We start from the raw sequence: 27,840 nt of genomic DNA, 5'->3' as shown, positions 1-27,840 counted from the left end.
AAAAAACAGCAATGAAAATGTTTTAATAATATAGATATTTATTGTAGTTGTATTTTTTAAAGTTAAAAAGAAAAGACGAAACGGAGTTGTAAAATCATCTTTGTAGATAATAGTATAGTTTTTTTTTGTTCTTTTTGACAACATTCTCTAAAAACAATAAAAATTATACAAGGCAGCTTCGATATACATGTGTTGATCAACACGAGTTTACTGTTGGAAAAGTCTTTACTGCAGAGGTTTATATATACACACACATATATGGTTCTACGGATATGATTTACGAAAATCCTACGCGAGAAAGAAAACTTGAGCCCGACGAAAAAGTCTTTATACCAAAGCTGTGTTTCATATCACCCACCTAAGAACACAAACGAAAACATGTCTGTTAGTGTTCGAACGAGAACACTGAATAACGAAAAACACGCATAGAAACCATTAGATTGTGTTTGTGTTATAGTAAAATCATCAGGCAGAAGTACATGTTCAGAGGCAAATGGAGAAATGATCAGAGGAAGAAGCAGGAAAAAATATTTACCAGGGTGGCGGGCGAGAAGGTGACAGATCAAGAAGATGCAGCTTAAAGATTGATTTTAACTTGAGCTGGTCGTTGGGCTTGTGCCAAAGGTTGAAGATGGTGCAACTGAAGCTGGCATTTGTTGAGAACCTCCTTCAGCCCAAGAACTCTCAGATATCGGGGAATACGGCCTTGTCACTTTGTTTTTCACCAATGCCTAAATCAAATAACCAAAACATATATTCTGAATTTGTTTTAAACAAGGGGTGACATTATTTTTTTTTTTTTGTAACAAAACAAGGGGTGACATTATTGTTAATTAATTGTGAAAGAAAAAAGAAGCTACACTAACCTTTGAATCATTTTGCCCGTACAAGTTAATGGTTGTATCGATGGCTGAGTAAACATCAAGGGCCTGCTTCGTGTTGGGACTGCATTTGACAACACGGACTTGTTCCTTCGAATCATTTGGCTTTGATTTCAGATAGAGAATAAGCCGCGAAGGTGGAGAGTTAGGCTGGTCCTTTTTCCCCTCAGTCAGTTCCATAAATACAAGATCAGTCCATAGAACGTCCCACTGTATAGAGCACGCATCTTTGGCCGGGATGAATTTTCTTTGACCCATTATGTTGGACGGTTGCTGGAAATAAAATAAAATGTTGCTAATGTCAAAGAGGATTTCTTGGCTAGATAGATACCGAGGACGAACACTAGACCAAATTATAGACCTTATGCATATACTGAGAAGAGTAAGAGGTTATTGTGTGACTCACTTGTAGCAATATTACTCTTCGATGTGTGATCATTAGAACTTTTCCCTTTGGTAGAATGAAATGACTTTCATAAGCATCTGTGAATGCAAATTTCCCACGTACTTTGAACAGGTCAACCTGGCCAAGGAATGATCCAGATTCTGCCAACTGCAATATGACCTGTAAGTGCAAAAGTTAGAAGAATGAATCATCATCACGAATAAATCCATTCCTCATCAGGAGAAAAACCACTAGTGGAATACAGTTTGAAAAGAGTCATGAGTACAAATTTGTACCTGCCCCTGTGCTCTGTATTCGTTGTAAGGACGAAGCAGGCTATCAGCACCAACAGCTCGTGGAAGTCTCCGGCGAAGAAGTTGTTCATCTGAAGTGATTGCTGCTGCTATCTTCATCCTCATGGCATTTGCACCTTCAGTGGTCTTTGACAGAAGATCCAGAGCTCCACTCACAGGTTGGGCAGCAGCACCGATAATTCCTTTCCCAAAACCTGAGACAAATCCTTCGACACCAGAAGATTTTGCACCTTCGAGAGGCTTTGTCAATATGCCTGTGACTCCGCTACACAAGCCTTTCGCTAAAGCTCCACCTCCTTCTCTGATAATATCGCCAAAGTCCTCAACACCTTTGTTATCCTGTCAAATGTTAGAAATCACTTGTATCATAAGCCACTGGAACGTCAAATGAATTTTTTTTCACATATTAGGTGAACAGATGAAAAGCAACTTATTTTTTTATGTTACATGAAACAGCAACATGCAGGAGCAAAATCAAAGCCATGAACGAACCTGTCTCTGTCGACTTTGGATAAATTTTTTATCCATTGACAACGCAGCTATGCCTTGACTCATATGGCCAAGAACGCAGCTTGCATTGCCGATAATATCAACACCTGAGAGCAACTGAAGAGGCTGGCCAAGGAGATCTTTCTTAACGTTCCTAATAGCACTATCGATCATAGTGCTTTGCCGCATGGATATGTTCTCGTTAAATCTTCCACTTATGCGTACCTGTTTCAAGAATATGAAAAATTAATAGAGAAAAACATACGAATATTCGGCTGGGTTGGGCTGGAAGTGCAGTATTTCCAGTAGTTGGGACATCGACAAATCAAATTCTACAAGTTCTGAAACTCGTCGACTAGGATCATTCTAGTGATCCTATGAGTAAAAAGTAAAAACGGATTGTCATAAACTAATTAGTAGGCTAATCGCGTGAAAACTTACCGGCATGTTTTCTGTATTCCCAAAAGCAGCCATCAGGGATGGCCAAAAGCCAAGCACTCCCATCGGCCTTTGACTTGGAGACATTGCCATCGATACTTTAAATCTAACTTCTGAGATATCGAGAACTCTGCAATTTTGGAAGGATGTAACCATATAGGTAAGTGTCGATGAATGGACTCATTTAGCATATACATGTATAAGAAAATCCGACTGTACATACCCGAGTTGAATGAATGAATCAACTGATACAGCCATTGACTCAGAATTGGATAGTCTACTCAAGTTGGATTGCTGAATCATCTCATGAATGCGCCAGATTATAGGTTCATGGATGTTAACCAGAAAGGCAGTATTTTCACGTCCGTGGAAACCTATATACGGGTAGACACAGAGATCGAGACCAGCATTCGATTGCAAAGTAACAGAAAATTTCAGAATGCAGTCAGCGTTATCTCCAGTTTCCTGTGGTCTGAACAGAACCGGCATTGGAGCCAACGGTAATTGGTTATCCACTTGTATACCTTGCATCCTTAGCTTGAACCTGTAAAAAATTAGCGTTCAACATTAGTCCAGCGTGCTTGGTTTTATAACTGATAAGCGTGAAGACGGTGACCACTATTGTCGAATTAGACATGAATTTACGGTCCGACTAACTGCAGTGGTGAAATAGAATGCTCTGTAAAATAAAGCTACAAGCCTACAACTTAAAAACCATAAACTCACCTGCTAAGCCCAGAGCCCAAGCCGGTTGAGTATGTCACAAAGAGGTTTTGCACTGACATGTACAATATTTCCTCCGGAGCATGATCGATTACGGAGATTCCAAGCTCAGCGAGCTCAACAATCACATGAAACTCAGACTCTTCTGAGGCCAGAAGTTGAGATTGCTGAGACCCACCAGATAAATCTGACAAAGATGATGCTGGAAGTCTTCTGCTTATGCTTGACGTAGGTTCAACTGCTGGCATCCAGTCACTGATTCTCACAATGTTCTTTTTGTCTTCCTTCACAATAGTAACTCGTATGGGTCTGGTAGGTCCAGTCTCACTTCGTGGTGGATGATCACCAATCTTATCAATATCATATTTTTCCGATTTAGAAGGATCATTGCCATCAACAAGAAGTTCAAATAGATGTCGTCTACCAAGATCTTCCCAATAAAACGAAGCAGCTGCGTTAGGAGGAAGAAATTGCCAAGATTCACTGACACCACCCACTTGGCGATACCGAATAGGAAGAAACATGGAACGGTTCTCGATCCTAGGAGAATGGATTCACATCACATAGAATACAAAAAGAAAAGGTTAGATATGCTTCGTGGAAAAAAAAACGTAAATATAGTAGAGGGAACACAAACTTGGATTCAGTAAATAGGATGCATCATCGTATTAAAATAATTTCATGCAGGTTCCATGGATTACTTGATTCACCAAACAGATAATGGGTTTCAAAGAAAAGATTTGGCAGCAAGTTTTTAAATCATAAATGCAAATATGATCTTAGCTAGAAAATGTACCATCAATATCCAACTAAACAGTAAAGTAACATCAGAAAATAAACAACTCATCTGGAACTGGAAGACAGTTGAGGCATGTGTAATTTACCTATAAGGACCGGAGACAGAGTCTGGCCTAAAAATAACTTCGTAACGTGAGTTTTTTGTCCCGCTTCTGACTTGTACTCTTAGCTGCAATTGCTCAGTCCCATCTTCTCTTCCGACAGGGACACGCATTATACCTTCACTAAAGACACTGAATGGTGTGCTCCACCTATATCCCTTCACTCGTAACTGAAAATGTCCCATCCGCCGTAAGCACATTAATCATATTAAAATTAAGATACAGAAATCTGAAGGTATTTCACATACTTTCAGCAACTCAATCCGGGTGGAAGACTGCCATCCAAAGAGCTTTGGAGGATCAGAAGGATTAATCCATTCTTCTGTCTGACAATCACATTGTTGAAGACAGATGCTCATACCCACCCTGTTGATGAATAAGGTGTGTGGCTGGAAATGAATAACCTGAAAGCAAATGTATAACTGAGAGTAAGATAACAAGTGGGACTCCAGACTGGACATAATCCGCCTCTAGTTTATCTTGATATAATAAACCAGGGAGAGGAGTCTAATATATAACAGCAGCATGTACATTTTTTATGGAAACAGGAGAGAAAAACAAAGGCCAACTAAGTATTGTTTGCCAAGCTAGCTAATCCCTAAGAGTTTTCACGCCCAAATAACATCTTTAATAAATAGACACCAACAAATAAAACACTGTATATGAGCACGAATTTGACTTCAGACAAGTGATTTATACAGATACCACAGCAATGAGAAAACAGAAAAATCACACGGAAGTGATATCTGACCTTTGTTCTGTCCGATGTCATATTCAATACTGCTGAGAGCTTGTAGTACGAGGCATCTGAGCAGAAAGCGTTTACATCTATGCGTTCCTGGAAAAGAATTCGTGGTTAATGAAAGGAGAGAAAGTTGCTAGTCACACAACCAATTAAAGAAAATGACGACAGCTAGGAGGAAATCCTTTATACAGAAGTGTGTCAGAAATGGTTCTCGTACAATAAAGCAAAGTCCAGCAATTTCAAGCCATTAGCTTTAAGACAAATCTTTTAATATTTAGCAACTCACCTTCTTCTCAAGTTCAAGTAGAGAAATTCCAGGACTGTAGATCTCAGAATCCCGAGCTGCGACAGCAATACCAATTCGTGGGGAAACATAAGAATCCTTCTGAGATGGAAACAGCACGACGCCACTCCGAGCAGCTGATTCTTGTGGAGAAAGCATGCTGGGCAAAGGACTAGTATCCTCGATAACCTCAAGCACTCGGACATTTTTCCTCTGTTGTCTTCTCTCCATCGAAAATGCAGGAATTATCTTAAAAGATTTGGAGGCCCTAGACAAACAAGGGGAGCCAGCTTCCGCATTTTCTGATGGCTCAATCTCCACCACTCTATAGCCTAGAGGAAGATATGAATCATTTGTAATCCAATATGGTACAAAGAACCTTATAGTCTTTGGTGCAGCCCCGGTTTCTCCAACATCACGTTCTATACTTACACGCAGTCTCCTGAAACGCCAAGAGAAAGAGTATGATGTGGCAAAATATTATCATGAATGTATTGTATCGGGGTTATAACAGAAAAAGAAAAAACATCCACATTTGATAATTCTCAACATTATAACGGCCTCAATGAAATTCAACTACGGACTGGCTCCTCCCAAAGATACTAGTTAGTTAAGAAGAGATACTGATGAAATAATATTCTGGAACAAATGCGATTTTGTTACGTGACCCTTTCTGGTCAAGAGCCGTAAAACAGCTGTTAACCATTGTTTTCTTAAACAGCTGTAAAGAGCCGTAATACAGATTCATGTATCTGGCGTATTAGGCGGAGTTAACAATACTAAGAATTCCAGGAAGAACGAGAAATGAAAAAGAAAGAGTGACAAACCTTTTGCTCTGTTGATGGACGAACCAAAAGGATGACACACTGTCACTTGAAGATAGATCTAAAACAGGAATGGGATCCTACAAAAGAAATTCAGATTTAGTAATGAAATGAGAACTTTTTCCAATGTGAGTAGATTCTTCTGTAGTTTATCAAAGCCAACCTTTTCCAACGCCCAACCACCATGGACAGCTAGTGTAAGATACACAGGTCTCTGAATATCTGCTGAATATACGTGAGCAATCTCCCTTGAAGATACTACACCATGTTGTCTCTCAAGATATGTGCCTTCTTTTGTTTTTTCCGACACTGTGAATTTGACTGGGCAAGGAAGTCTATTTTCTAGCTTCAAAGGAGAACTAACAGAAATTTTCCAATCATAAACAGGTGTATTAAGGTCTGTATGAAGAACTGACGCATCTGCTCCCACGCTGAGCCAGAATGGCTTACTCCCTGTAGAGGGCTGGCAGCAGAAAAGCATATCTTTCTTCTCAAGCTGGTTTAGTTTCAAAGCAAAAGCAGATCCTCTGCTGCTTTGCTTGAACGTTTGCTGCCGAGTAAGCAAACCTTGATCAGCAAATGGTTGATCTTTTCCACAACCAGAACTCACGGCGATGCAACTACCCCATGCATAAGAAAGATTGTCAACCCTTGGCCGGACATGTAGGCACTGTTCATTATCTTTTGACAAACATCCCCATGGTAAAACATAGGACGATCCACAGACAACCAAAGCGTTATGATTGCTCGCTCCTGAAGAGATATTCTGATCAGATGATATGGATACCTCTAAATTGACATCTGAATCATTTGCAACTGTTGCTAAACATCTGAATGTTGCGTGCTTTCTTCCGTTTCTCATAGAAACTTCCATTGCAATAAAATCGTTTTGTAGTGATTTCGGAGCAACAGAGAGCGGAAGCAGCGAGCGAATGCTATGCCATGAGTCATCAGGCCGAACTCCAATCCAGAAACCAGTGTCTCTGTCAACAAAATCCTTACTTTCCATATTTCTTAGTGTGTTGGGGACTGTAGCCTTCTCGAAATAAGATGTTGAGACAAGCAAGCATCCGTTGTCATGTATATCTTCGACATTCTTCATATCATTTATCAAATGAGAAAGCAACATATGTTAGAGAAGCTTGAGAAACGTTAAAATACCTTTATATAAATGAAAAACAGCTAACCTTTCTCTGAAGCGTATAAGAACTAATATTCTCAGCATCACTTGACTGATACAGCGACCTTACTGAAGCTACTTTTCTAAGTGTATTTTCCCCATGTCCAACAGGAAATGAAAGCGACCCGACCACCTCTCCTGCATTAGTTAATGGCTTACTCTCATGTAACAGACCGACAATCTACTCAAATGAACAATAAACAATGCCAATTCACTCTAGAAAAGAATGATAAAACAGACAGAAAAGGACAGCTTAATTGATGGTTATGCATGACAAACAGGTCGAAGTAAATAAACCGAAGAAGTCACTGAATTTAACCTTTTCCGGCTTTAGCAGCAAGGTTTGTCACTTCAACCTCCAATCTGGCCAATCCCTAAAACAATTAAAGCGAAAAAGACTACAAATATGAGATAAGTTCCAAAATCATGACAATTGTTTTAACTTCAAAAAGGAATTTTGCAAAACGATATAGCTTGTACTACTAGGCATCTGAGTCAGAGAAAACACGGGGAAGCAACTAGCTTTATATACTGTTCCAATCTAATGTTAATTCTAGGCTAAATCGCTTGTGATACCACAAGTTTGAAGGAACAGAGAAGATGATCAATAATGGAAGCAGAAAATTAAACGTTTCCTAATATACTACCTTCTTTGGGATTTCAAATATGAAAAGTTCATTCCACTTGGAGGTGCATTCCATCAAGTCATTAACAACTGCGGTGGAAGGCTTTACACACTTTGTCCTAGCACTTTGAGGAAAAAGCTTTTGTGGTTCTGCACCCTGACTATCAACAACGAGGCGCAGGGTGCAAAAGAAATTGTGACTGTTGCCATCATCGACAATATGCAAACCCTTCACAAAAAAGTGAAAGTACCATCTTAACCATAAAGCTTTCTAATACGCTACAATAAAAATTTCCAATGACGGATGCTTTCGTATATGTACCTTAGCCTCCAAAATCTGTACAGTCATGTAATTGCGTGCTTCCCTAGAACTGTCTGAAACATTTAACCTATTGGAGAACCTTGGAGGTGGAACCCACACAGAAGTATTTTCATCGTGACACAACTTTACAACTACATCTGAGTTCTCCTCCAGCTTTTTCAGATATATGTCACGGCCGAGTTTATTCTCTACCACAATGGTCTGAAAATCATCTTCGTCAAGGGCTGAAAAGGCCGAAAGATCCCCACTCTCACGAGAGACACTTGATTCCTGCACCACAGCGGACATATATACTTTCACGAAGAAAATATATGTTTTCGCGAAGAAATAGAGACTAAAGAACAAGGTACCTCTTTCATTTTGGCCGCTCTTTCTTCAAGTTCTAGTTGCCTTCTCCATGAAACAACGGCGTCACCAAGAGTTTCAAGGTTTGCAGCACTAACATTTATGTTCAAAATGTTAGTAGCAGCAACTCGCAGGCGTTTTCCTGGCTTCGATGATTGACTCAAGGAAGTATCATATGTTTCCAACCTTCAAAACGAAAGTGAGAAATCAAAATATTATTCCAGTTTTATCTCCCAGTTAAGTCTCATTATTATATTTACTTGAATATTCCATCAAATGGCTCCAGAAGAGGCTCCCACGCTTCCAACTGTGGGTTAAATGTTGAAGCAGCGACGGAGGCAACGAGTACTGCATTCATGGCCTCAGGACGACCATGAGTTGATAGCTTGATATTAGTGACAGTTGTGTCAAAGAGAGGAGTCATCTGGAAGAATTCAGAACAGGATAGAGATGTAAACATTGCGTTTGAACAAATTGGGTAGTAAATTTGACCATAACATACCATCCCATGTAAGCCGTCTAGAAGTGTTAGAGAGAAGCATCTCAGCTTAATTTCTGCATTTACATTTTCCTGTGTCTTCGGCTTTGCGGATTCTCCAATAGCGAAAGCCATCCGAATTGGAGGCCTTTTTAGATCAGAACGTGCAAGAAAAGTGCATGCCTACACAAGATATCAGCAGCTATCAGGATTGGGACATACTTTTCACAGTGTGGGTACTTAAGCAAATGGATAGTAGCTGGTTCACAAAACCCAGAAGTTCCTACAGTTCAATGATGACAATACAAAGCATTCACATAGTAAGAGACAAAACATCAGGGTTAAAACAGGTTGTCCAACCTGATTGTCAACTTTCCAAATGCTCCAGCATTGAGAAGACTCTGAACTTGAAGATCTTGAAACAGAAGCTTCGTAAATGTTGGCCTGGTTAACAAGATCAAACCTGGGACAACAGAACGAATCCACATGTGGCTCCACATCAAATTTAGAAATAACGCATCCTAGAGAAACATAGCCAGGAGGCGCAACAGGAATCCAGCAGAAAACTTCATCCAAGCCCTTCCCCACAATATGTGCGGCTTTAGTGAAGTGAAGAGGTTTTGCAGCAATCTCAGAGTCATCTGCTTTAAATAGTATTCCAAGTGCTGGTGGTTCCAACCTAATGAGAGAAGAAGAAAATCATAGGTTATTAACATTAATGTAAGAAAACAGTTCTTTCATTGTGGCTAATATAAAGACCAAAATTTAAATTAAAAATTTACAAACCCTTCAGTTATGCTATCACCCAATATGGCAAAACCAGGACGTGGTACAGGCCTCCATATTGAGATAGGTCTACGAAGATCACCACCCTTGTCCCACCAGATTCTCTCAAAGTTAGGAGTTGAAACATAATAACTCGATGGCTTAGAAATAGACCTGAGTACGTCCCAGCCTGATGAATTTCCAGTCTGATCATTTGTTTGCTCGCTTTGAGAGCCATTTGTAGATGATGGGTCACATAATGGATATGTTTTCAACTGAAGGGGATTCCAAAGAAGGCAATGACTGAGGCCACAACTATATTGTTTGGAGGGAGCCTCAGTTGAGGAGTGAGCATAGAATGATCCAAGAACATTATCAGCGCGCCACATGCTGAATCCAGACTCAATTAATGAACTGGAGGGGACGGTGTATATGCACTCAGAGAAACTGCTGGAAGATACAAGGTCAGATCTTAGACAATAAACAATGTGATCTGGTGGTGGCTCACTTCCTAAATTTGCAACACACCCCATAGCAGTATATCCTGCAGGAGCTACAGGCATCCAGAGGGAGCACTCATTTCTATCAGGAGAATGTTGACCATTACCCTCTTTTAAACCTTGAATAACAGAGAACAGGCCGATACAATTAAATCCAATCGGCTTCCGCACGCGCCCATATGTATTACTTACTGCCATTACTGCTTGTGTAGGAGGAATTGCCCTGAAAGGAAAATTTTAAAGGGATTTAATATCATAATGCAGCTTTACCTTCTAGAAGAAGAAAACATATGTACACTGAAGTGAGCACTTCTTAAGCAATTGTAAGCACTGGCACATATCAAATGAAAAAGAGGCTGCATGTTACACCCAAGCATCCGTTACGTTAAAGCTCCAATACGACAAGAGCTTGGTTATTTCTGTTACGGAAATGATTTGCCATGAATTTTATGGACGGAGTTCAATGCTATTGATGACTGAACACACACATTCAGGATGAAACAAGAATTTTATCCCCCAAGAGAATTATTTTGGTTGAGTATATTAGATACACAAAACATTTACTATAATCATTGAAAGCTCTGTTGTGCGGATGAAAATATCAAAGCAAACTATATGTAACATCAAGATATACATGTAACCAGATAAGCACTAATAATATTACCTTGATGTCACACAGTCTCCCAATATGACATAGTTCGAAGGAGCCTGCGGCCTCCAAATTGTGAGGTTGTTACCGGGACCATTTTCTGCGCGCATCCCCAAAAGGAAATAGTCAATAGTGTAATTATCTGATACAGTCGGTTACAAGGTAGAGAAATAATAGATCATGTGGCCAGACTAAAAAAATGCACCTAACGTAACTGATGCCATACCTTTCGGTGAAACCCAAATCCTGTGGAAGTTGGTGCATGAAGCTAACGGAATAGCATTTCCAGATTGTAAGGCTCCAGTTACTTGGCTCTGCAGATTCAGCAGAAGGGATAGAGCACTCAAGGAAAGGTGCATGTATATGTCAGTTGACGTCAAGTACATAGTTGTTTTCTCTTTGACAGAAGTGTAGCCCCCAGAAATATCGACTGGATCAAGAATGATAAGACCAGAACCAGTTTCAACCACCAGGTTCTTAAGCAAGGCCCGAACCCAAATGTCATTTTCTTTTGAGGCGTACCTGTTGAAAACAATAGCAAAAATATATCAACAATGTAACAAAAACTTTAGATCCGTTCACAACAAAGGAAGAAAAAAAAAAGCTTGTTGTCAACGTCATAGGCAAGATGGAGTCGACGTCAAGCAAACGTATTTGTATTAGGGAAATATTGTGTTGTAAAATGTGCTCAGACCTAACTGTTCAGAACTTTCATGTATGACAAAATGTTGATAAACATTAATCACTGATACTTTTTTTTTTTTGTCGCCAACATTACAGAATCTGTAAACCAAACCGAGAGATGTTGATCCATGTAAACGACGAAAGACGTTTGTTTCCTGACACTGCGTGCTAGGTTAATCACTGATACTTAGATTTGGACAAAGCTGCACTTACATAAAATTAAAATCCAATTTAACTCGCAAAAGCTTTTCTACAGCAGAGGAGTCATCCAGGGAGGATTTTGTACCATCAAAGAATGTGAACTCGGGAGCAACAACCTGTGCAAAAACAAGTTATGATATTGACAAATACAGCAAAAACCTATGAAATTGACAAATACAGCAAAACAAAAAAAAATCCAGTTTCATTAATCAGCTAGGACAGTAATTGAGAACTTATGAAAGATGGCCGCTGAAAGAAGTTGCGGAACCCTCCACATAAAACAAAGGATAATTGTGAATAATAGCACATTTTGAAGTTTATGTCTCAAAAATGGCACTAGAAGGAGAAAATCACAAAAATGACATTCATTAAAGGGTAAAATATCCTTAATACCCTTAGTTTAAAATTAAATAAATAAAAATATAAATAATATAAAAATAAAAAAAATGATTTTTTTTTATAGTTTCAGATTATATGTTTTCAGATTCGAAATTTTTATAATTTTTTTTTGAAATTTTTTTTTGAAATTTTTTTATTTTTTTTCAAATTTTCTTTTTATAATTTAAAAATATTTTTTGAAACTGTTTTTAAATTTTTTATTTTTTATTTTAGTATTTTTTTTTATAAAATTTTAAACCCTAATCCAAAACCTCAACCCTTAACTCTAAAACCTAAGGTTTGGATTAATTAACCCAAGGGATATAAGTGTATATTTACCTCTATAATAAAACCTATTTTTGTGACTTTGAGCTTTGACTGCTACTTTGGAAACAAAAACTTGGTTTGGTGCTATCCTAGTCTTTTTCTCTAAAACAAATCTTATGAGCCAAGAAAGAACATCAAAGAAACACCAGAATTAAGGAATAATGATCTAAAATAAGTAAGAGAGAACAAATGTAAAGTCTAGTAGTTTTCGATCAAATAGAACGCAATAAAATAGCTATAAACTATGCGCTCAAAACTATATAAACAGGTAAAAAGAAAGGCTCTAGGAAACCTACCTGAGCTTCAAAGGTAAAACACTGGCCAGACTTCAAATCGGATTGACGAATATCTGAGACATCTGATGGTTTGTACGCATTGCTCAGCACATTCTCAGAATTAGATTTGGCATTTTCTAACATTGAGATATCAACACCATCTTCTGGGGAAAATAAGCAGCTGCTATCGTCACTCAAGTAAATGCACTTGCTCAGACGCGACCCACTCTGCCACAGAAGAAAAAAACAGAAAAGAAGCAGTTAGCAAAATTAAGAATCTTGGAAAAAGAGAATGTGAAGCAGTAATTACAACAAAACAAAGAATCCTTCTCCGCTTCACGCTATAAGCGCTCGGAAAAGAAATTCACTCTACCAAGTGATTATTTTAAAATTACAAAAGGATGTATCTAATATTATTATATATAAAGAGAAAAGAGTTTCTACCTTAATTTTTACATTCACGAACCGCAACGTTTTTCCATGCCCAACAATTATGATAGGTTCTAATCTTCCCGAGTTTAAATCCTTCTCTCCTTGTTCACTCAACGAGATTACCTTTCCACATCCATCATAAGTATACTCATCAACCCCCGGTGAATCTGCTACTAACTGTCTACATGGGGACAAGTGCACGACATCTTCTATCTGTTTATAGAGAGCCTCAGAGAGAACTATGCCACTACATCTAGTGATTGGATCATTTGTTGGATCCAATGTTTCGTCTCTTCCTGTTATTGCACGTAAAGCTGGAACAAAAAATTCACCAACCGCAAGGAGGAAGTCAGGAACAGCAAGGATACGAGGTTGTTGAACCCGTAAAACACATGACTGAGAGGACGCTCGCCATCTATAATCCATCAGCAACATCGTTGAACATGGTGCGTCAAAATCAAGAACTGCCCTAGAGTTGGCCCGCTTAAAACTTCCCTTATTAAGGGAAAAGGGTAAAGATTCAGAAGAAGCTTGCTTGGATGCATCAACCGATGAGCCAAGCATCAGCCGTATTTCAGGCTTTGTGTTAGGACGGATGTCTAGAACAGAAACTTTAGGAACCCAGACATACAAATCTGTCTCAGATAGTGACGTCATCCTGTAGGATACCCATAATCCTTCAAGCTGTTAAATCAAAGTAAATGGCAAATTGGTTTTTAGATATCTGGTACATTTCTTAGGGGCGAAATCTACAAGAAAATAGAATGATCATGCTCAGAAGTACGTACCGCAACATGAGCTAACGGTGACTCTTCATTAACACTATTACGCAACTCAAGAAGAGCATAATTGATATCAACGGCCAGTATGGTTACTGTACGTGACATTATCGTCTGACTATTCAGGTTCACTTTGTCAACCAGCATCCGCATTTGATCTTTGGGGCCAGAACTATTACCACGGAAATCTGGAGGTAGCTTTGGCTCCTCAAACAAATTCATGGTTGTGCAACTTACAATAATATCATATTCTTTGTCAGACATCACACCATGCAAGAAATCAATCTGCACGGCAAACAGCAAGCTATCCTTTTACAATAATAACGTTTATAAGTATAGTCATCACTAATCTATCAATATCAGGAAGCCAAGACAAAAAACATACAAACTTATTTAGTTTAGAGATCGGTTCTTGACGCCAAAACTAAATATTTGGGTTCTTTGAACGTATAGAGAAGAAGAAATCCAATACCTTGATCTCAATTGAAAGTGTTGGTACTTTCTTAAAAACATCTCGTAGGCTGCGCCGTACAAAAATGTCCAATCCTTGGCCTTCATGTATCATTGGTTTCCCGATTGAACCATTTATGCCTACTGACATGTTAAGTCCAAGAATCTTACAACAAAAAGACAATAGAAACAATCAGCAGGGTAGTGTTTTCATCCATACGTTAAACAAAAGTGTTTCATGTTTATTCTAATATATACGAACCTTTGCATGAAGAACATCTACACGTACAGCACTAGGATCTTTCTCCGGACACCCATGCCAGCTTATTTCATTTGATACCTCCAGCTGACCAAGGTCAAGTTGTATGTAACTGCAGCCAATAGAAGTGTGTTGAGATTTTACCAACGTGCAGAGAAAGATTAAAGTAAATCTTTTAGAGATTCAGTAACAAAAGGTAATATGTTGCAGACCTCAAGCTTTCTTTAGAGCTACAGGATAAAGACTATATTACGCAAATAATTTTGATGGCAACTACTAGACTACCGTTAGAGAGCTATGTAACCGAAGTGTTGACATACCTAATACGTGACTGATAGCATAGGACATATCAAATAATAAACCGCATCATTTATACTTACTCTTTGCTCAGAGAATCTTTAGGAACAACAATTATTGGAGTGTCTAACGAAAGGTCTAGTTTCAGCGCAGTAGCACCATCCATCTCATATTTCTGGATTAGCCACTCAAAGCCTCCCACTTTGTCAACAAGCTTAACGACTTCTTCTGTATGAGGAGTGGCAAGTCCCATGAAGTACGCTGTAATCTGAAAACCATTTCATTGGTTTGGTCAATAATAAAATGATGTCCACAGAAGAGCATTTAAGTTTCCTTTGCACTTTAAATGAACTGGGTAAGAAAAGGTTATTGATCCTGGCACCTCTTGAACAAATCTGTAGAGGAATACGATGCGGACAGCTGACAGTGTACCAGATAAGCTATAATCATATCCTTCATAGTCATCATCGCCAGCACTATATGAATTGAATTTGAACTGCAGAGTAAAAGAGGAAGTGAGCAGATTCACGACAAAAACAAGCAAGATAAGGTCGTCAGCATTTTACCTTGATAAGAGACTCAACACCAGGATCACGTATGTCACAGAGCCAACTCCAGCAGTTTCCAGAGTCTAACGACTTGTCACAGAGTTTAAAATTACCTAGGGTCCCTTCTATTGAAAGAGAGCTCGGGTGAACCTTGAAAAATTAACAAATTTAACCAAAAAAAAGTTAACTAAAACAGACTTTCAATGAAACTGATTCGCTTTGCTTATAACATTTAGGTAGAGAACCAACTGCAGATCTAACTTTTAGAAACTCAGTTTCGATAGAATCATTAACAAACTGGTTTTCTTGTCCTCTGGTATGGGGCCATGATTAAGAGTAGCTAGATACAAAATCAAATACGTTCAATAAGATGCCTCAGGCCAATATTTATTACCTTGATGTCCAACACAAATCGTTCCTGTACAAACATGGCAAGCTGAGAACCATCCTCCTTGTTGAGAAACACAGTCACACTATCAACATTCATGTTCAGGTAAAACACTACACGGTCCTTGCCGTATCCAAGTAATCCTTCAATGCGTCCACCTTCATCATTTGTGTCTTTCTCCATATCAGATTTCTCAAACGCCACAGTGTTGACATCTTTATCATTTTCCACATATGTTGCAGCGCTCAAGTCAAATCCAAAACCAATTAGAGCAACTACAGTCGGTCTGCTGCAAAAGAACTCCAGTTTTGACATGCGAATGCTCATCTGAAATTGATTTCAAGCAGAACTTAGCGAAGTCGAGAAGGTATATTTGCTACAGTAAGCTAACCTCACATGGTCTTAGATTACATACATGTGTGTCGGTTCCATTATAATCGGGGGAGCTGGAGTTCCTCGTCAAGAAAACAACTGATACGAAATCAGAAAATTCACCATCCTGCACCTCATAAAATACCTCATCGCAAAGGCCTTTTCCCTGAGATGTATCTTTTTCAGCATCCTCGACTCCTAAATGTTCATCATAGTCTATCAGCATGCTGCCCTGAATCATATCCATATCCGGAGTACCTGGTTCTGTAGGAGACAGAAACTCTGCCAAAGCATCAGTAAAGGCATCTTCATCATCTGCATGTCTTACAGACATCTCTTTGTCATAAGAATCACATCTTGGTGAGTCTTGTATGTCTTCGTTCTTCAGGACAGAGTTAGCCAAATACTGAGGACTGCCTGACTGCTGCTGCTGAAGTTCATCTTTGATTTGCAGAGAGTGCAACTTCGTCCTAACGGTTAAGCCACTCTCTGAACTTCTCATATTGACCTGCAGAGTAAACACAAATCTGCCTCTATCAAACTAGTATATTGTATATCAACCGTATAAGTAGAAGAAATAAAAATATCCAAACGGACATCTTCACAAGTGGCGTTCCTAAAAAATGCAACCTGATTTAGCGAACGGTACGAGAAGAATTTAATCATTTAATCAACCTTTATGAACAATGCCGTGGTTCTGTTTGTAGTTTCCGTCACATAATCATTATCTTAGCCAGGCTTAATGATATAAATATCATTTTAATCAGAAACTAAATATCATGGTGTTAGGTTTTCTAAGCTTTGCACACCCAGTAAGCCTCATACACACAACTTCAGTATCAGCTTAGTATGTCCAACAAACACAAACCTTTCCTCCCGTAGCAAGAACTTTGAGAAGCAGAACCTCTTCAAGCTGCTCATCACATTCATCCTTGATCTGCAGGAGATTAGGATTTCAAAATCCAAGTTAAAATAAGAACTATGAAAGTTCTGGTATAAAAATATGTGGAGACCTGATCACAGCTAACATTCCCGTACAAGTACAACTTCGTCTCAACTAAAGCACCATTAATAACAAGATCAGCAGCTTTCGAATTCCCGGTCTGAGGTTCATGGAAGTCACCATCACCATCACTTGTATGACCAAGTACATCCCCCGACAGAGGAGCCTACAAACGGACAAGATTTTTCAGCATCAACCAGACACAACCAATGCAGAAAGAAAAACCCAGAAAAAAGGTGAATGAGATTTTATAAATATACAGAAGCTCGATAGGAAGCTTCGATAAGTCCTCTCAGCCATGCTGCCTTCTCCTCCCCCTGAAACTCTATGATCCAGGTGCTAGAAGATTCCAGGGCCTGAAGAATGCATGAGATCCATGATTTTTAATGGAAAATACATATAAGAATACAGCAAGGAAAGCCGCTGTAAAGGAATATATGTGAGCTGGCTTTTTGTCCAGAGAATCATCAACACTCTCAACCATCTTATTTCAGGTAGGTACCGATTCAAGACTAAGCAGGCATACCCAATTAGGAGTATATTTTAACGCTGGACTCATAGATTTGCCGGTTCTTTTATGACTCCTATTGTTTACAATCAGGCAGCTTAGCTTACCTTTTTAAGATTCGTTCCCCTAAGACCGACAGCAAGGCAGTTTAGTGAACCACCAACATTTGCGGGCGGAACCTCGAATACTTGCCTGCCAGCCATGCTGCACATACAAAGTTACTAACTTAACCGTCTTCTCTTAACACATGCAAAAAAACTTTGTTGCAGGAAGAGTAACTCGAAAGTACAAAAAAAAGAGAGGGGTACATGAAACAAAATAATGAGTGGAGAATAGCACAAACCATAAATAACGTTGATAATCAGGTGACCTCTCTGATTCAAATGCATACAGATATAAACCAGAAAAAACAAGGTGACAAGGCTGCCAAGTAGCAACAGAGTTACCAATTCCCTGAAACAATAGATTTCATACAGTCAAAGCCAACAAAGATAAATCAAGCTTGAAAAGTACTTAAACATACCTTCCAAACTAAGATTTTAGCGTCACTAGCAAGATCTGCAGGACTCCAAGGTTGGATTCCATCCGGAGTGTCATCAACAGGAGCTTGACTGTAGGTTTTCATAGCACCATACAAGATGTCGGACAGTTGCATGATCCTCATATATCTTGTTGGCGAGAAATGAACACCAATATTTGGCACTTGGATGGAAATTCTTGTGGATGGAAAACTTGGGTGAGGTACTTTGATCTTCAAGAAGATATATATGCGTGTCAGTAGAAATGCCTCGTTTTAGCAATTGACACATGAATAGAAATGTCGCACAAGGTAAATACCTGATCAACAATAACTGCCATTCCACACCTCTCAATAAGGGAATAAACGTTGTCCGCTTTCTCTAGAATGGGAGACAACATTGGCTGATTAGTGAAATCTTCCATGAGTAAACTGCAACCACGGTTGTCAGATCCACAGTCGGTAAAGAAAGCGGCAATATCTCTTCCGGAAATGCAGAACCGAGAATATAAGTTTTGCCTTTGCTCCTCAGACCAAGTATCCTGCACTTGTACAAGAAGTATAAGAAAACAGAAGAGAACCACTACTAAAGTCGTATAGCAAGTCTGGAAACTTACCATGGTGGTTAGCGTAAAATTACCAAAATCCAAAAGGAAATGGCTACTGCACTTGGACGATCTTGAAGCCCTCAAAGGGATTCTCACTTTTGGAGCATCAAGATCAATGTCAAGAGCAAATCTGAGAAATCAAAGGAAAAGCATTAAGGAATCCGGTGAAAATTTTGCTACCTGTCCGAACTGATAAAATATTTAGATATCCAAATTCGAACAGACTACAATAATTTAGCTTTTGTTCTATGCAAACAGCATCTCGCTTTAGTCATCACCAAATGGTCCAACTCTGATATAAGGGACAATGGTAAAGAGAGATCCAAGTTTAAATTGTTCTAACCTGCTTTGCTCCTCCAACACTATTTGAAGTTGTTCTTGAGCCCGTCGAGTCACTTCCTCTAGTTTCATCTGTAATAAAGAACGGTGAAAATAAAAATAAATGCTAAAGCCTAAAAGTCTGCGGGATAGTAAACATACAGAAATCTATGACTAAGGATTTGCGTAAGGGTACACGTCTTATTGTCACCTTAACGCATATGCAATAAATTCTTGTAATAAAAAGTGCACTGAACATTAGAACAGTACCTGAAGCGCAGCAGCAGTTTCTAGTGCAACAGTAGGGCTAACTGCGCAACTTCGCTTCACAAATTCCAATACACGATCATAACTTTCAGTCCAGATCTGCAGTACGAAAATTACCAATTGTGCTCAAGATTTAAAATGAACAACTTGTGCTATCCCCAGAACCAAGTTATCTAATCCGCCAAAAAATCATCATCTGTTCTGAATTAAGATTGTTAGTGCTCCTTTGGCAGTAACTGAATTTAGTACACTAAAGCATCCATCGCTGATGTTAAATGTTTGAGAAGCGCATCTCTGGTTACATTAAAATTCCAAACTAAGAAAACCATATGCACATGAGAGTTACTAGTACTTCGTAGTTTAAAATTATAACAATACTATATTATATATATATATATATATATATATATATATATATATGTGTGTGTATATCCATCCATATTTCCAAAAAGGAGTTTTAATCTCCAAAAACGTTTTATAAGGTCCAGAAAATTTACTATCCAAAGACGCTGCTATATATTCGAGACGTTTTTTATAAGGTCCTAAATACCTATGTTTCAAGAGCACACATATATGAACTGATTACCGTAGCGGCGCAAGGGGATATCGTTGCTGATAGTCTCCAATCAATGTTCTCTCCAATTGGAGATTTCACAAAACTAGCCATCAAGGCATTTGTCTTTCCCTCACTGGATACACTCTTCAAAGACAGCAGCATGACACACAGAGGGGAGCAGGGAAAGGTCAAATCTTCATTTATAGACAGGAATACAGAATCTTATCACAGGGGTTTGTGACCCTGGTCATAAGGTGAAATTTGAAAACAAACCTGTGCAAGGGAACCTTCTGGTGCAGATAAGCCATAGAACCTCAGTGATACATCACACTGAGTACTTCGATGTCTGAACTTTGTCGTCACATCGAGCTGCTCAAACCTACCACACAGCACCTCAGTTTGGTTTACATCAACAATCCTAGCGGCTCCTTGACCAATTGATACCGTTGCAAGAAAGTGAGTCATATTTTGCATGTCTTTTCCTGAATACAAATTCATGTCTTCGTCTGGCTGATGACTCAGTAACTTATTTATGGCCTTCCATTCTTCTTTAGTCAATCCTTCCTCCACCGATTTCGATCCCTCAGCCACACTATCGACCTCAGGCTCATCTTCAGCTTCTGTCCGCCTTCATGGAGATAGTAACGACAAATATTAATTAAAAAATATGGAATCTGGCTGTGATGTTGCATTCATTGTTACGATAAGAATTTGAAAAGCCAAAAAGCAAGACAACCATATTCAGAAGGAAGCACCAGAATCCACTAACCAATTAAATGAGAACCAACCGCTCTTTTTTAGCTTTCTCTGCTCTGCTGCTTCTTTTGACTTCACAGATTCTACCTTTGCATGTGCAATCAACCTATTACAGCACATGGTCAGATAAGTCGGAAGGAGGAAAAGCACATAGACAGCACAGTGCCATTAAGAATCCCAATGAAAACAACGAGGAAGAATGGCAAAGCTTGAACTTCTTCTGAGAAAAAGTGGTATAATAAGACTATGTAATCAAACAGTAAGTCAAATATGTCTATAAACTTTCAGTATATTTGGAACTTGACCATTGTCATGACAATAGCCAAATCAATCCAGAGATCAAGTGTCTTCGAGATGGATTCCGGTGGTATACACCACAAGATTGATGCTTTCCACTCAAAATGTGAGGATATAATTATTACCTCCACAAAAGAATCACTTTGGAATCAAGGTCCCTTTCGATTTCTCTCATCTCTGGGTTATTAGCATTTGATGACTGCTGGAGAAAGTTGGTATACAGCTGAATATAACGCCGACGTAACTGGCAAAGGTGATGGATTCTATCCCAGGAAAATCGATAGCTGAAATGGGGTCAGTATATGAAAGACAGATCAAAATACAACATCATTCCACATATAGAATGCAGTATACTTTCCTAGAAGATGATCAACTATGCAAGACTAAAAAACAAAATAGATTTTCTAGATAAATGATGTTTCTTTTCCTAGTCTGTCAGTAAAATCCTGCAAGGGAGATATAAATGAAACGAGCACGTACCATAGTCTCTTTTGTTGCAAACTAGCTTGAGCAGCAAAGCGCCACCACAAACGTGGAGCCTCTGAAACAGGAACCACGGGCCTTAAATGTGAAATCTCAATATATGTTTTGTATCTTGAAACAACTTCGACTAGCTTTATCCAATCGTGATATTGTTCCTGGTAAGGGAAACATGGTAGACAACATACAAGTGACTTAAGTCCAGCACCTCAAAAACAAAAATCACTAAGCAGACGCAGTATCAAACTCTAACGGGTCTCAGAAGTACAAAGATGGACAGAAGAAACCAAAACTCGATGGAAAATATTACAGCTACCCCTGGAAGAAAACGAGAAACATTTGCCCAGAAAAAAATTGAAACAACAATAAAAAGTACAGAAAATGGTACCTCTGTGATTGTCACGTTAACATCATTTATGTTAACTGACGCTCTTTCAAATGGAGTCTCCTGATTATTTCTCTCCTGATTTCCTAACCGGTGATACTTAAGAGATCCATTGATAGGGGACAATAGATATCGACGATTTAAGGCCCATTTCGACTTTAGGTTATGCTCAGTTTTCTCCTTTATGCCATCTTCAAACATCTGAACGAAGACAGCCAGTAGTTAAATACATAAAACCTCAAGGAACATTTGACTTGACTAATAATTTGACGCAAAACACAAAATAATCACCAAGTAAAAGGTGGACAAGAACAAACCTTAACCCACTCCTCGGTACTAATATCGTTCCATTGCTTCTCTATTTCCCAGGGAGAGCTATTAGAATCATGATACAGAGCAAGCCTTTCAAGCTGCAATGACTGTGACAGAGACCATGCGTTAGCCTAATTGTGTCTGTACAAGTCAATAAGTAGTATAATTATCATTCAGCACACTTAGTTTTCAACCAACAGACCTTGTAACAAAGTATCAACTATGAAACGCACTCTAATCGAGCACAAACATCAGAGAAACTAACTAACTGAATAGAGACAAATGAACAATTAAAAATATTTTTTGAACTACGAATCAATTAAAAACTACTACCTCATTCTCTCATGTGAAACAAACGACATTTCCTTTAAAAAGTCTAATCGATGGTCTATCGTATTTCAAGCCTCTTGGAAAAGGGGCTTGAACTTCGTATATGAGAGACCATAAAATGGGAAATATTCGAAACTTTGAAACACAATGTTTTTGTCAACTTTCAAGTTTCAACTGCTCCGCCTAATTGATAATAGAAAAGAAAGAAAACAAAGCTCACTATACGCACTTTATCCAAAGCACCACTTGTGTCAAATGTCTCATTTCCTTCCTCATACATTGTAACAGTTGCGAGGCTGGCCAAGGTGATGCCCGAAGCAAAGGGATGCCCTGGATTACTGGATCATATATTGTTGAAATACGAAAAAATTGATTAGCATGTACGTCTGAGTCGTGTCCAATAAACACCAACAATGACATTACTAAAGAACACAAAAGCTAGATGTGGCTATAAAAGCAGAACATGGAAAATAAAAAAAGGCCAACAGCCACAAACCTGGTAGAATCCTCGTATCTAATATGTACATTGCTGATGGATACTTTAAGGTTGCCAATAATTGTGGCAATACGCGAACCTAGCCAAGAATTTCCTGCTGGAGGCTGCAAAGAACCAAGCATAAAAGAGCTACAAGTTATAACATATAACATAATTAGCATATGAGAAAAACATTTATCTAGTACAAGGAGGGCATATATATCCTTCGTAAAAGATCATAAGGAATCTTCTAATCTGATCAGGAAAGTTCCACGTCACTCAAACAGATAACCCGTAAAAAGAAAATAAGAACGATATAAAAATTACAAAATAAGTTGAGTTCAGAAGCATACACTTCCCAGCTTAGATTTTGCTCTTGCTTCAAGAGTTGCCGATTCTGCTTCCTATTTGTAGCAAACACGAGAATGATAAATAAGAAAACATCAACGTTTATCTTGTACATTAAAAGACCGAAAACTCATATCGATTGTATTCAGAAGTATGCATCAGCCAGAAAAATTTAATACCTCGATCTGCTGAAGCTTGGTTTCTAAAAGCTTTTCCCTGTGCTCCTCCTAGTATGTAAATAGTTTAAGCAAAGTTGGTACCAACCAAAGTAAAAAGCTTAAAGGCGAGACAACACAAAATCCAAGACAATGCCTTAACTGTTCGGCCATCAGGGGCAGGATAAGCAAGCACAAAGACACGGTCGATCAAAACAATGACTGGCTCTTTTCCTAAACTTTTCCAAGGGACCTGAAACAAAGGTTTGTTAGTCACTGTCAAGTTCTAGATATGCTACCTAGCCATAATTACTAGAGTTTGCTAACAAAAATAACATTTGCTAATACAAGTCTACGTTTAGAAACCAGGGAGGGTATCACCCTGACTGGTAATATCCATGACAGTTGACTTCGTATCAAAAGCTTCAAGTGATGATTGTTAATTGTTTACTTAGATTTTAGCTTTTGGTTTTGGCTTTTAGTTTCTAGTTTTTAGATTTTAGATTTTAGTTTTTGGCTTTTAGTTTTGTTCAAAAACATGAACGGTGATTTTCGACTCAGGTTTTTGATATTTGTATTTATTTAATTTTGAAATTTCTGTATATTTTTCTTTTTCTCTAAAGTTTTCATTAGTAATTTATTTAATTTTAGAAGTTGTCTATTATTTTTAAGAACTTGACTTAACTTTACATAAAACTAATTTTAATAATTAGTTTTATTTTATTGACAATTTTTTTAAAAAATGTCCTTATATACTAAGTATTATATTGGTTATAGTTTATAGTAGGCTTGGGAGGGATCGGGTATCTAGGCAATTTTAAGGTATCCAGATCCTTATCCGGCCGATCCATAATTTTACTATCCTTATCTGGATTCGGATTCTCGGATATCCGAGTTTTCGGATATCCGGGTGTCAGATATCCTTCTAAAAATTGTAGATATCTAGATCCGGATTTGAATCCTTGAAATAAATAAATAAATAATGTTATTATATATAAAATATTAACAATAATTTAAAAATATTACAAAAATTATATAAAATTTACATGTATAATTATTTTATGTATAATATTACAAAATTTATATATACTATTATAATAATTAATAAAAATATATTAAATAAAATTAATTTTTATATATAGATATTACTATTTTGAAATAGTTATTAATAAAACTTATGGATATATCCGGACTAAAAAATCAAGATATTTGGATCCGGCTTTGACGGATCCAACATTTTATTATCCAGATTCGGATTTGGCCCCTCCGGATATCCGGATCTCAGATAAAAGTCCCAGGCCTAGTTTATAGGCATGAAATAGTAAAATGCTGAAAATTAATTTTTCTAAATAATACAAAATTTATTAACAGTAATATTTACGTATTATTTTAATTGTTAATTTTGAATTATGAAATTTATTTTACTGATAAGTTTAAAATTGTATATGAGTTATTGTGTAGTTCACTATAGTAAAGCAAAATAAATTTTATGACAATCAATTTATTAGAAAAAAGATTGATTTTATTAGGTAGAATATATATCATTCAAACTGCACTAATCTTATTACATTTAATGTTAGTTTCAATTAGCATAGACATAAAATTCATGCTTATGTATATACTATTTTGACCAAAAAAGTGTATATACTATTTATTTTACATCCTCAAATTTATTTTTTCTTGACAGCCTATGAATAGTAGACGCCCTGTGACAATAAAACACAGATTTGAATCTTACAAAACCTTATTTTTTATATTAATTAGCATTTTATTTATTTTTCCTATATTAATGGGTAAATATAGAAAAAGAATAAACAAAAGAAAAAAAAATAGAAACCATCATAAGTAGAAAACCCCATGAAAACTTGTTTTGGGATTTTGTGTTAAGAAAACAGTTATTTGAAAGAAAAAAAAACTAGTTTCCCTACATTTTAGGAAATCTATTATTTGAAAATCTTGATTGGATGAAAAATAGATTTTGAAAAAACAAAAACCAAAACTACAAACAGAATCATACGCATATCTACTTTTAAAAAGTCCACATATTATTCAAAGAGTTGTAAATACTTGATTAACAGAAAATGTAGCCCAATTAAATCATATGGGACTTCCCTCTATTAAAGCATTTTTGCCTATAACTGATATCACGTTCACAATAAAAAAATTTCATACCACATTTTTCTAGCTCATAACTCCTTCAACACTGCTAATAGCCTTACAGTTCAATAATTCATGTGAAAAAGGCTAAAAAAATTCACTCTCTTCACTTTTACCAACAAACATGTCAATAAACTAAACCATATCAATTCCCAGCATTGCTATTGTACATCATTGCATAAGAGCATCACACATGCATGCATTTCTGGTCATGTAAGCTTAGCTAAGTCATCAATAAGTGGTTTTTCCTCTCTCTAGATCCTCAAAGTACTTTAGTAAGCATATATAGGAATTAGCATGTGAAGAAATATGATGCAAGTAACTCCGGCAAGGATTTTCAATCCAAGCTCAAGTAACCAAACTTTCCAGAAAGAAACATGCTTATATCAGTTTACCGTATAAATGGTAAGAGTGGTCTGAACAAAAAACATCAAAAAAAAAATCCACAAAGAGAAGAAGAAAACTAGCAACCTTTAAAGTAATGGTTCCGACAAAACCGGATTTGACAGTGACAGGGAGTTTCAGTGAATTCAAAGCCTCCGCCTTTAACTTCAAATCTTTAAGAACAACATCCCCTGAAAAGCAGTAAAGCTCAACATCAATAATGGGAAGAACCAAAGTTAAACAACTGACTACAAAGCCAAGGGATTACATCTCTACATGTGTCAATATCACCAGTAACCAGTAAACAAACTACTTCGTATTCGAGATAACTAAATCATGAGCAGTCTTTGCACATAAGAATTGTAAATACTCCCTAGATATAAAATTATTATAAAAAGATATGCCAACCTTTCCAGAAACTAATCCGCAGAGCCTCTGTGGAGAGTCCATGCACATATTCACCCAGATACCTCCGAAGCAGATGTAGTACCTGTATACCAAGTTGTAAGACTGCAATTAATAGATACTCCATTTCACCAATTAAGCTGGACATGGAACTGTTCATCAGTTACATTCAAATCTTAATTCAAAATATCAACTAATTAGTTCTCCAGCAGCATCTACGATTCGAACATCGAAATAGAAAGGGCTGGAAACTCTATTTTTTTCTCTATTATAGAATTAAATTTACTCCAATGGTTAACTTTATAATAGAGTTACTCTATAATATAGTGAAATATAGAGTAATCTTATTTTTTTTACTCCAAATATAGAATGAAAAACAAGAATACTCTATATTTCTCTATATTTCACTATATTATAGAGTAACTCTATTATAGAGTGAACCAGCAAATCCCACTTTATAATAGAATTATTCTATTTTAAAATGAAATATAGAGAAAATTATAGTTTAGCATTGGAGATGGTCTTACATGAGCTTCGAACATGGCGGCGAGAAATTAGCTAAGGGAGGGAGCGAAAAATGGTAAGGTCGTCTTCTTCACGCGTGGTTTAGAGAATCGAGGATCATCGAGATCCGAGAAACGAACCGACTCAACATTGAAGAGAGGGAACACGATCTTGAATTCCAAATCAAACAAACCCAGCGATCGATGTAAGCAAAGAGAGTCGAGAGGAAGCGATAGAGAGAGTTTGGGATAAGATTTTTCAGGTCCTTACGATTTGCTTTATATATTTTCTTAATTTTTTCCGGTCAATACACTTTTAATTTAATTTAAAATTAAAGCAACATTACCTAAATTTTCCTTTTGAGCCCCAATATTTTATAAATCTCGCGATTCTTCAAAACTTCTTATATGAAACCAGAATCTGATTTTAAATTACGTGCAAGTATGCAACTCATCATTTTGTATGTGGTAAATTTATCCTCTTCTATATTTAAAAAAAAAAAAAAAAAAAAATTTATCCTCTTCGAAATCATTGTTTCATTTATGTTTCCAAGAATATATGAATTAGAATAACGTTTTGTGCTAATTTATGTTTCGTTACATAGTTTAGATCAAGGTTACATATTTACAATGTTTAAATTTTCCTAGTCATTCAAAATAAACATTAAACGAACTAGCATTAGGCTTCATCTCGGCAAATTGGTGCAGCTTTAAAAGACAAGCTTATTTGGCATCTGGGTTGTAATTTGTAAATGCCGTATGGCCATCTAAGGCAAGGAGGTGGTCGACAACGGCAAGCGTCTAATGCCATGGCGATCCAAGCCGAGCGTCATTTGTATAT

At 37.4% G+C, this 27,840-nt stretch overlaps 2 protein-coding genes across 2 annotated transcripts in view; both read right to left on the bottom strand.

Moving 5' to 3' along the window:
* Positions 1 to 83: 83 nt before the first annotated feature.
* LOC103871498 lies at positions 84 to 27,272 on the bottom strand. Its single transcript, XM_009149751.3, has 62 exons — positions 27,024 to 27,272; positions 26,500 to 26,581; positions 26,179 to 26,282; positions 23,714 to 23,803; positions 23,575 to 23,622; positions 23,401 to 23,451; positions 23,069 to 23,172; positions 22,802 to 22,910; positions 22,248 to 22,349; positions 21,934 to 22,131; positions 21,546 to 21,703; positions 21,191 to 21,349; positions 20,782 to 20,874; positions 20,286 to 20,640; positions 20,043 to 20,156; positions 19,460 to 19,555; positions 19,215 to 19,282; positions 18,881 to 19,001; positions 18,584 to 18,805; positions 18,270 to 18,497; positions 18,090 to 18,199; positions 17,854 to 17,950; positions 17,499 to 17,594; positions 17,249 to 17,404; positions 17,104 to 17,172; positions 16,279 to 16,743; positions 15,870 to 16,190; positions 15,494 to 15,625; positions 15,310 to 15,423; positions 15,011 to 15,195; positions 14,634 to 14,742; positions 14,394 to 14,537; positions 13,931 to 14,206; positions 13,155 to 13,826; positions 12,732 to 12,938; positions 11,743 to 11,846; positions 11,072 to 11,367; positions 10,861 to 10,945; positions 9,718 to 10,419; positions 9,292 to 9,610; positions 8,956 to 9,114; positions 8,714 to 8,877; positions 8,459 to 8,639; positions 8,109 to 8,378; positions 7,809 to 8,015; positions 7,481 to 7,535; positions 7,169 to 7,299; positions 6,145 to 7,077; positions 5,985 to 6,061; positions 5,161 to 5,599; positions 4,881 to 4,967; positions 4,378 to 4,533; positions 4,115 to 4,299; positions 3,234 to 3,770; positions 2,731 to 3,051; positions 2,511 to 2,637; positions 2,073 to 2,294; positions 1,563 to 1,919; positions 1,288 to 1,446; positions 867 to 1,154; positions 536 to 731; positions 84 to 358 (listed from the first exon to the last, which is right to left on the bottom strand). The coding sequence occupies exons 1-61, from the start codon at positions 27,036 to 27,038 to the stop codon at positions 591 to 593; spliced, it is 12,372 nt and encodes a 4,123-aa protein (XP_009147999.2). The 5' UTR covers positions 27,039 to 27,272; the 3' UTR covers positions 84 to 358; positions 536 to 590.
* Positions 119 to 27,840, bottom strand: part of LOC103871499 — a 67,242-nt gene continuing 39,520 nt past the window's right edge. The window contains exon 62 of the mRNA XM_033272728.1: positions 119 to 358. The gene's annotated coding sequence lies outside the window, so the exon portion shown is untranslated. The remainder of the gene's footprint in view (positions 359 to 27,840) is intronic.

This window comes from Brassica rapa, chromosome A06 (genome assembly GCF_000309985.2).
Source record: "Brassica rapa cultivar Chiifu-401-42 chromosome A06, CAAS_Brap_v3.01, whole genome shotgun sequence".
Classification (NCBI taxonomy): Eukaryota; Viridiplantae; Streptophyta; class Magnoliopsida; order Brassicales; family Brassicaceae; genus Brassica; species Brassica rapa.
The sequence above is the reverse complement of the archived record's forward strand: the minus strand, read 5'-3'. Positions and strand labels throughout refer to the sequence as shown.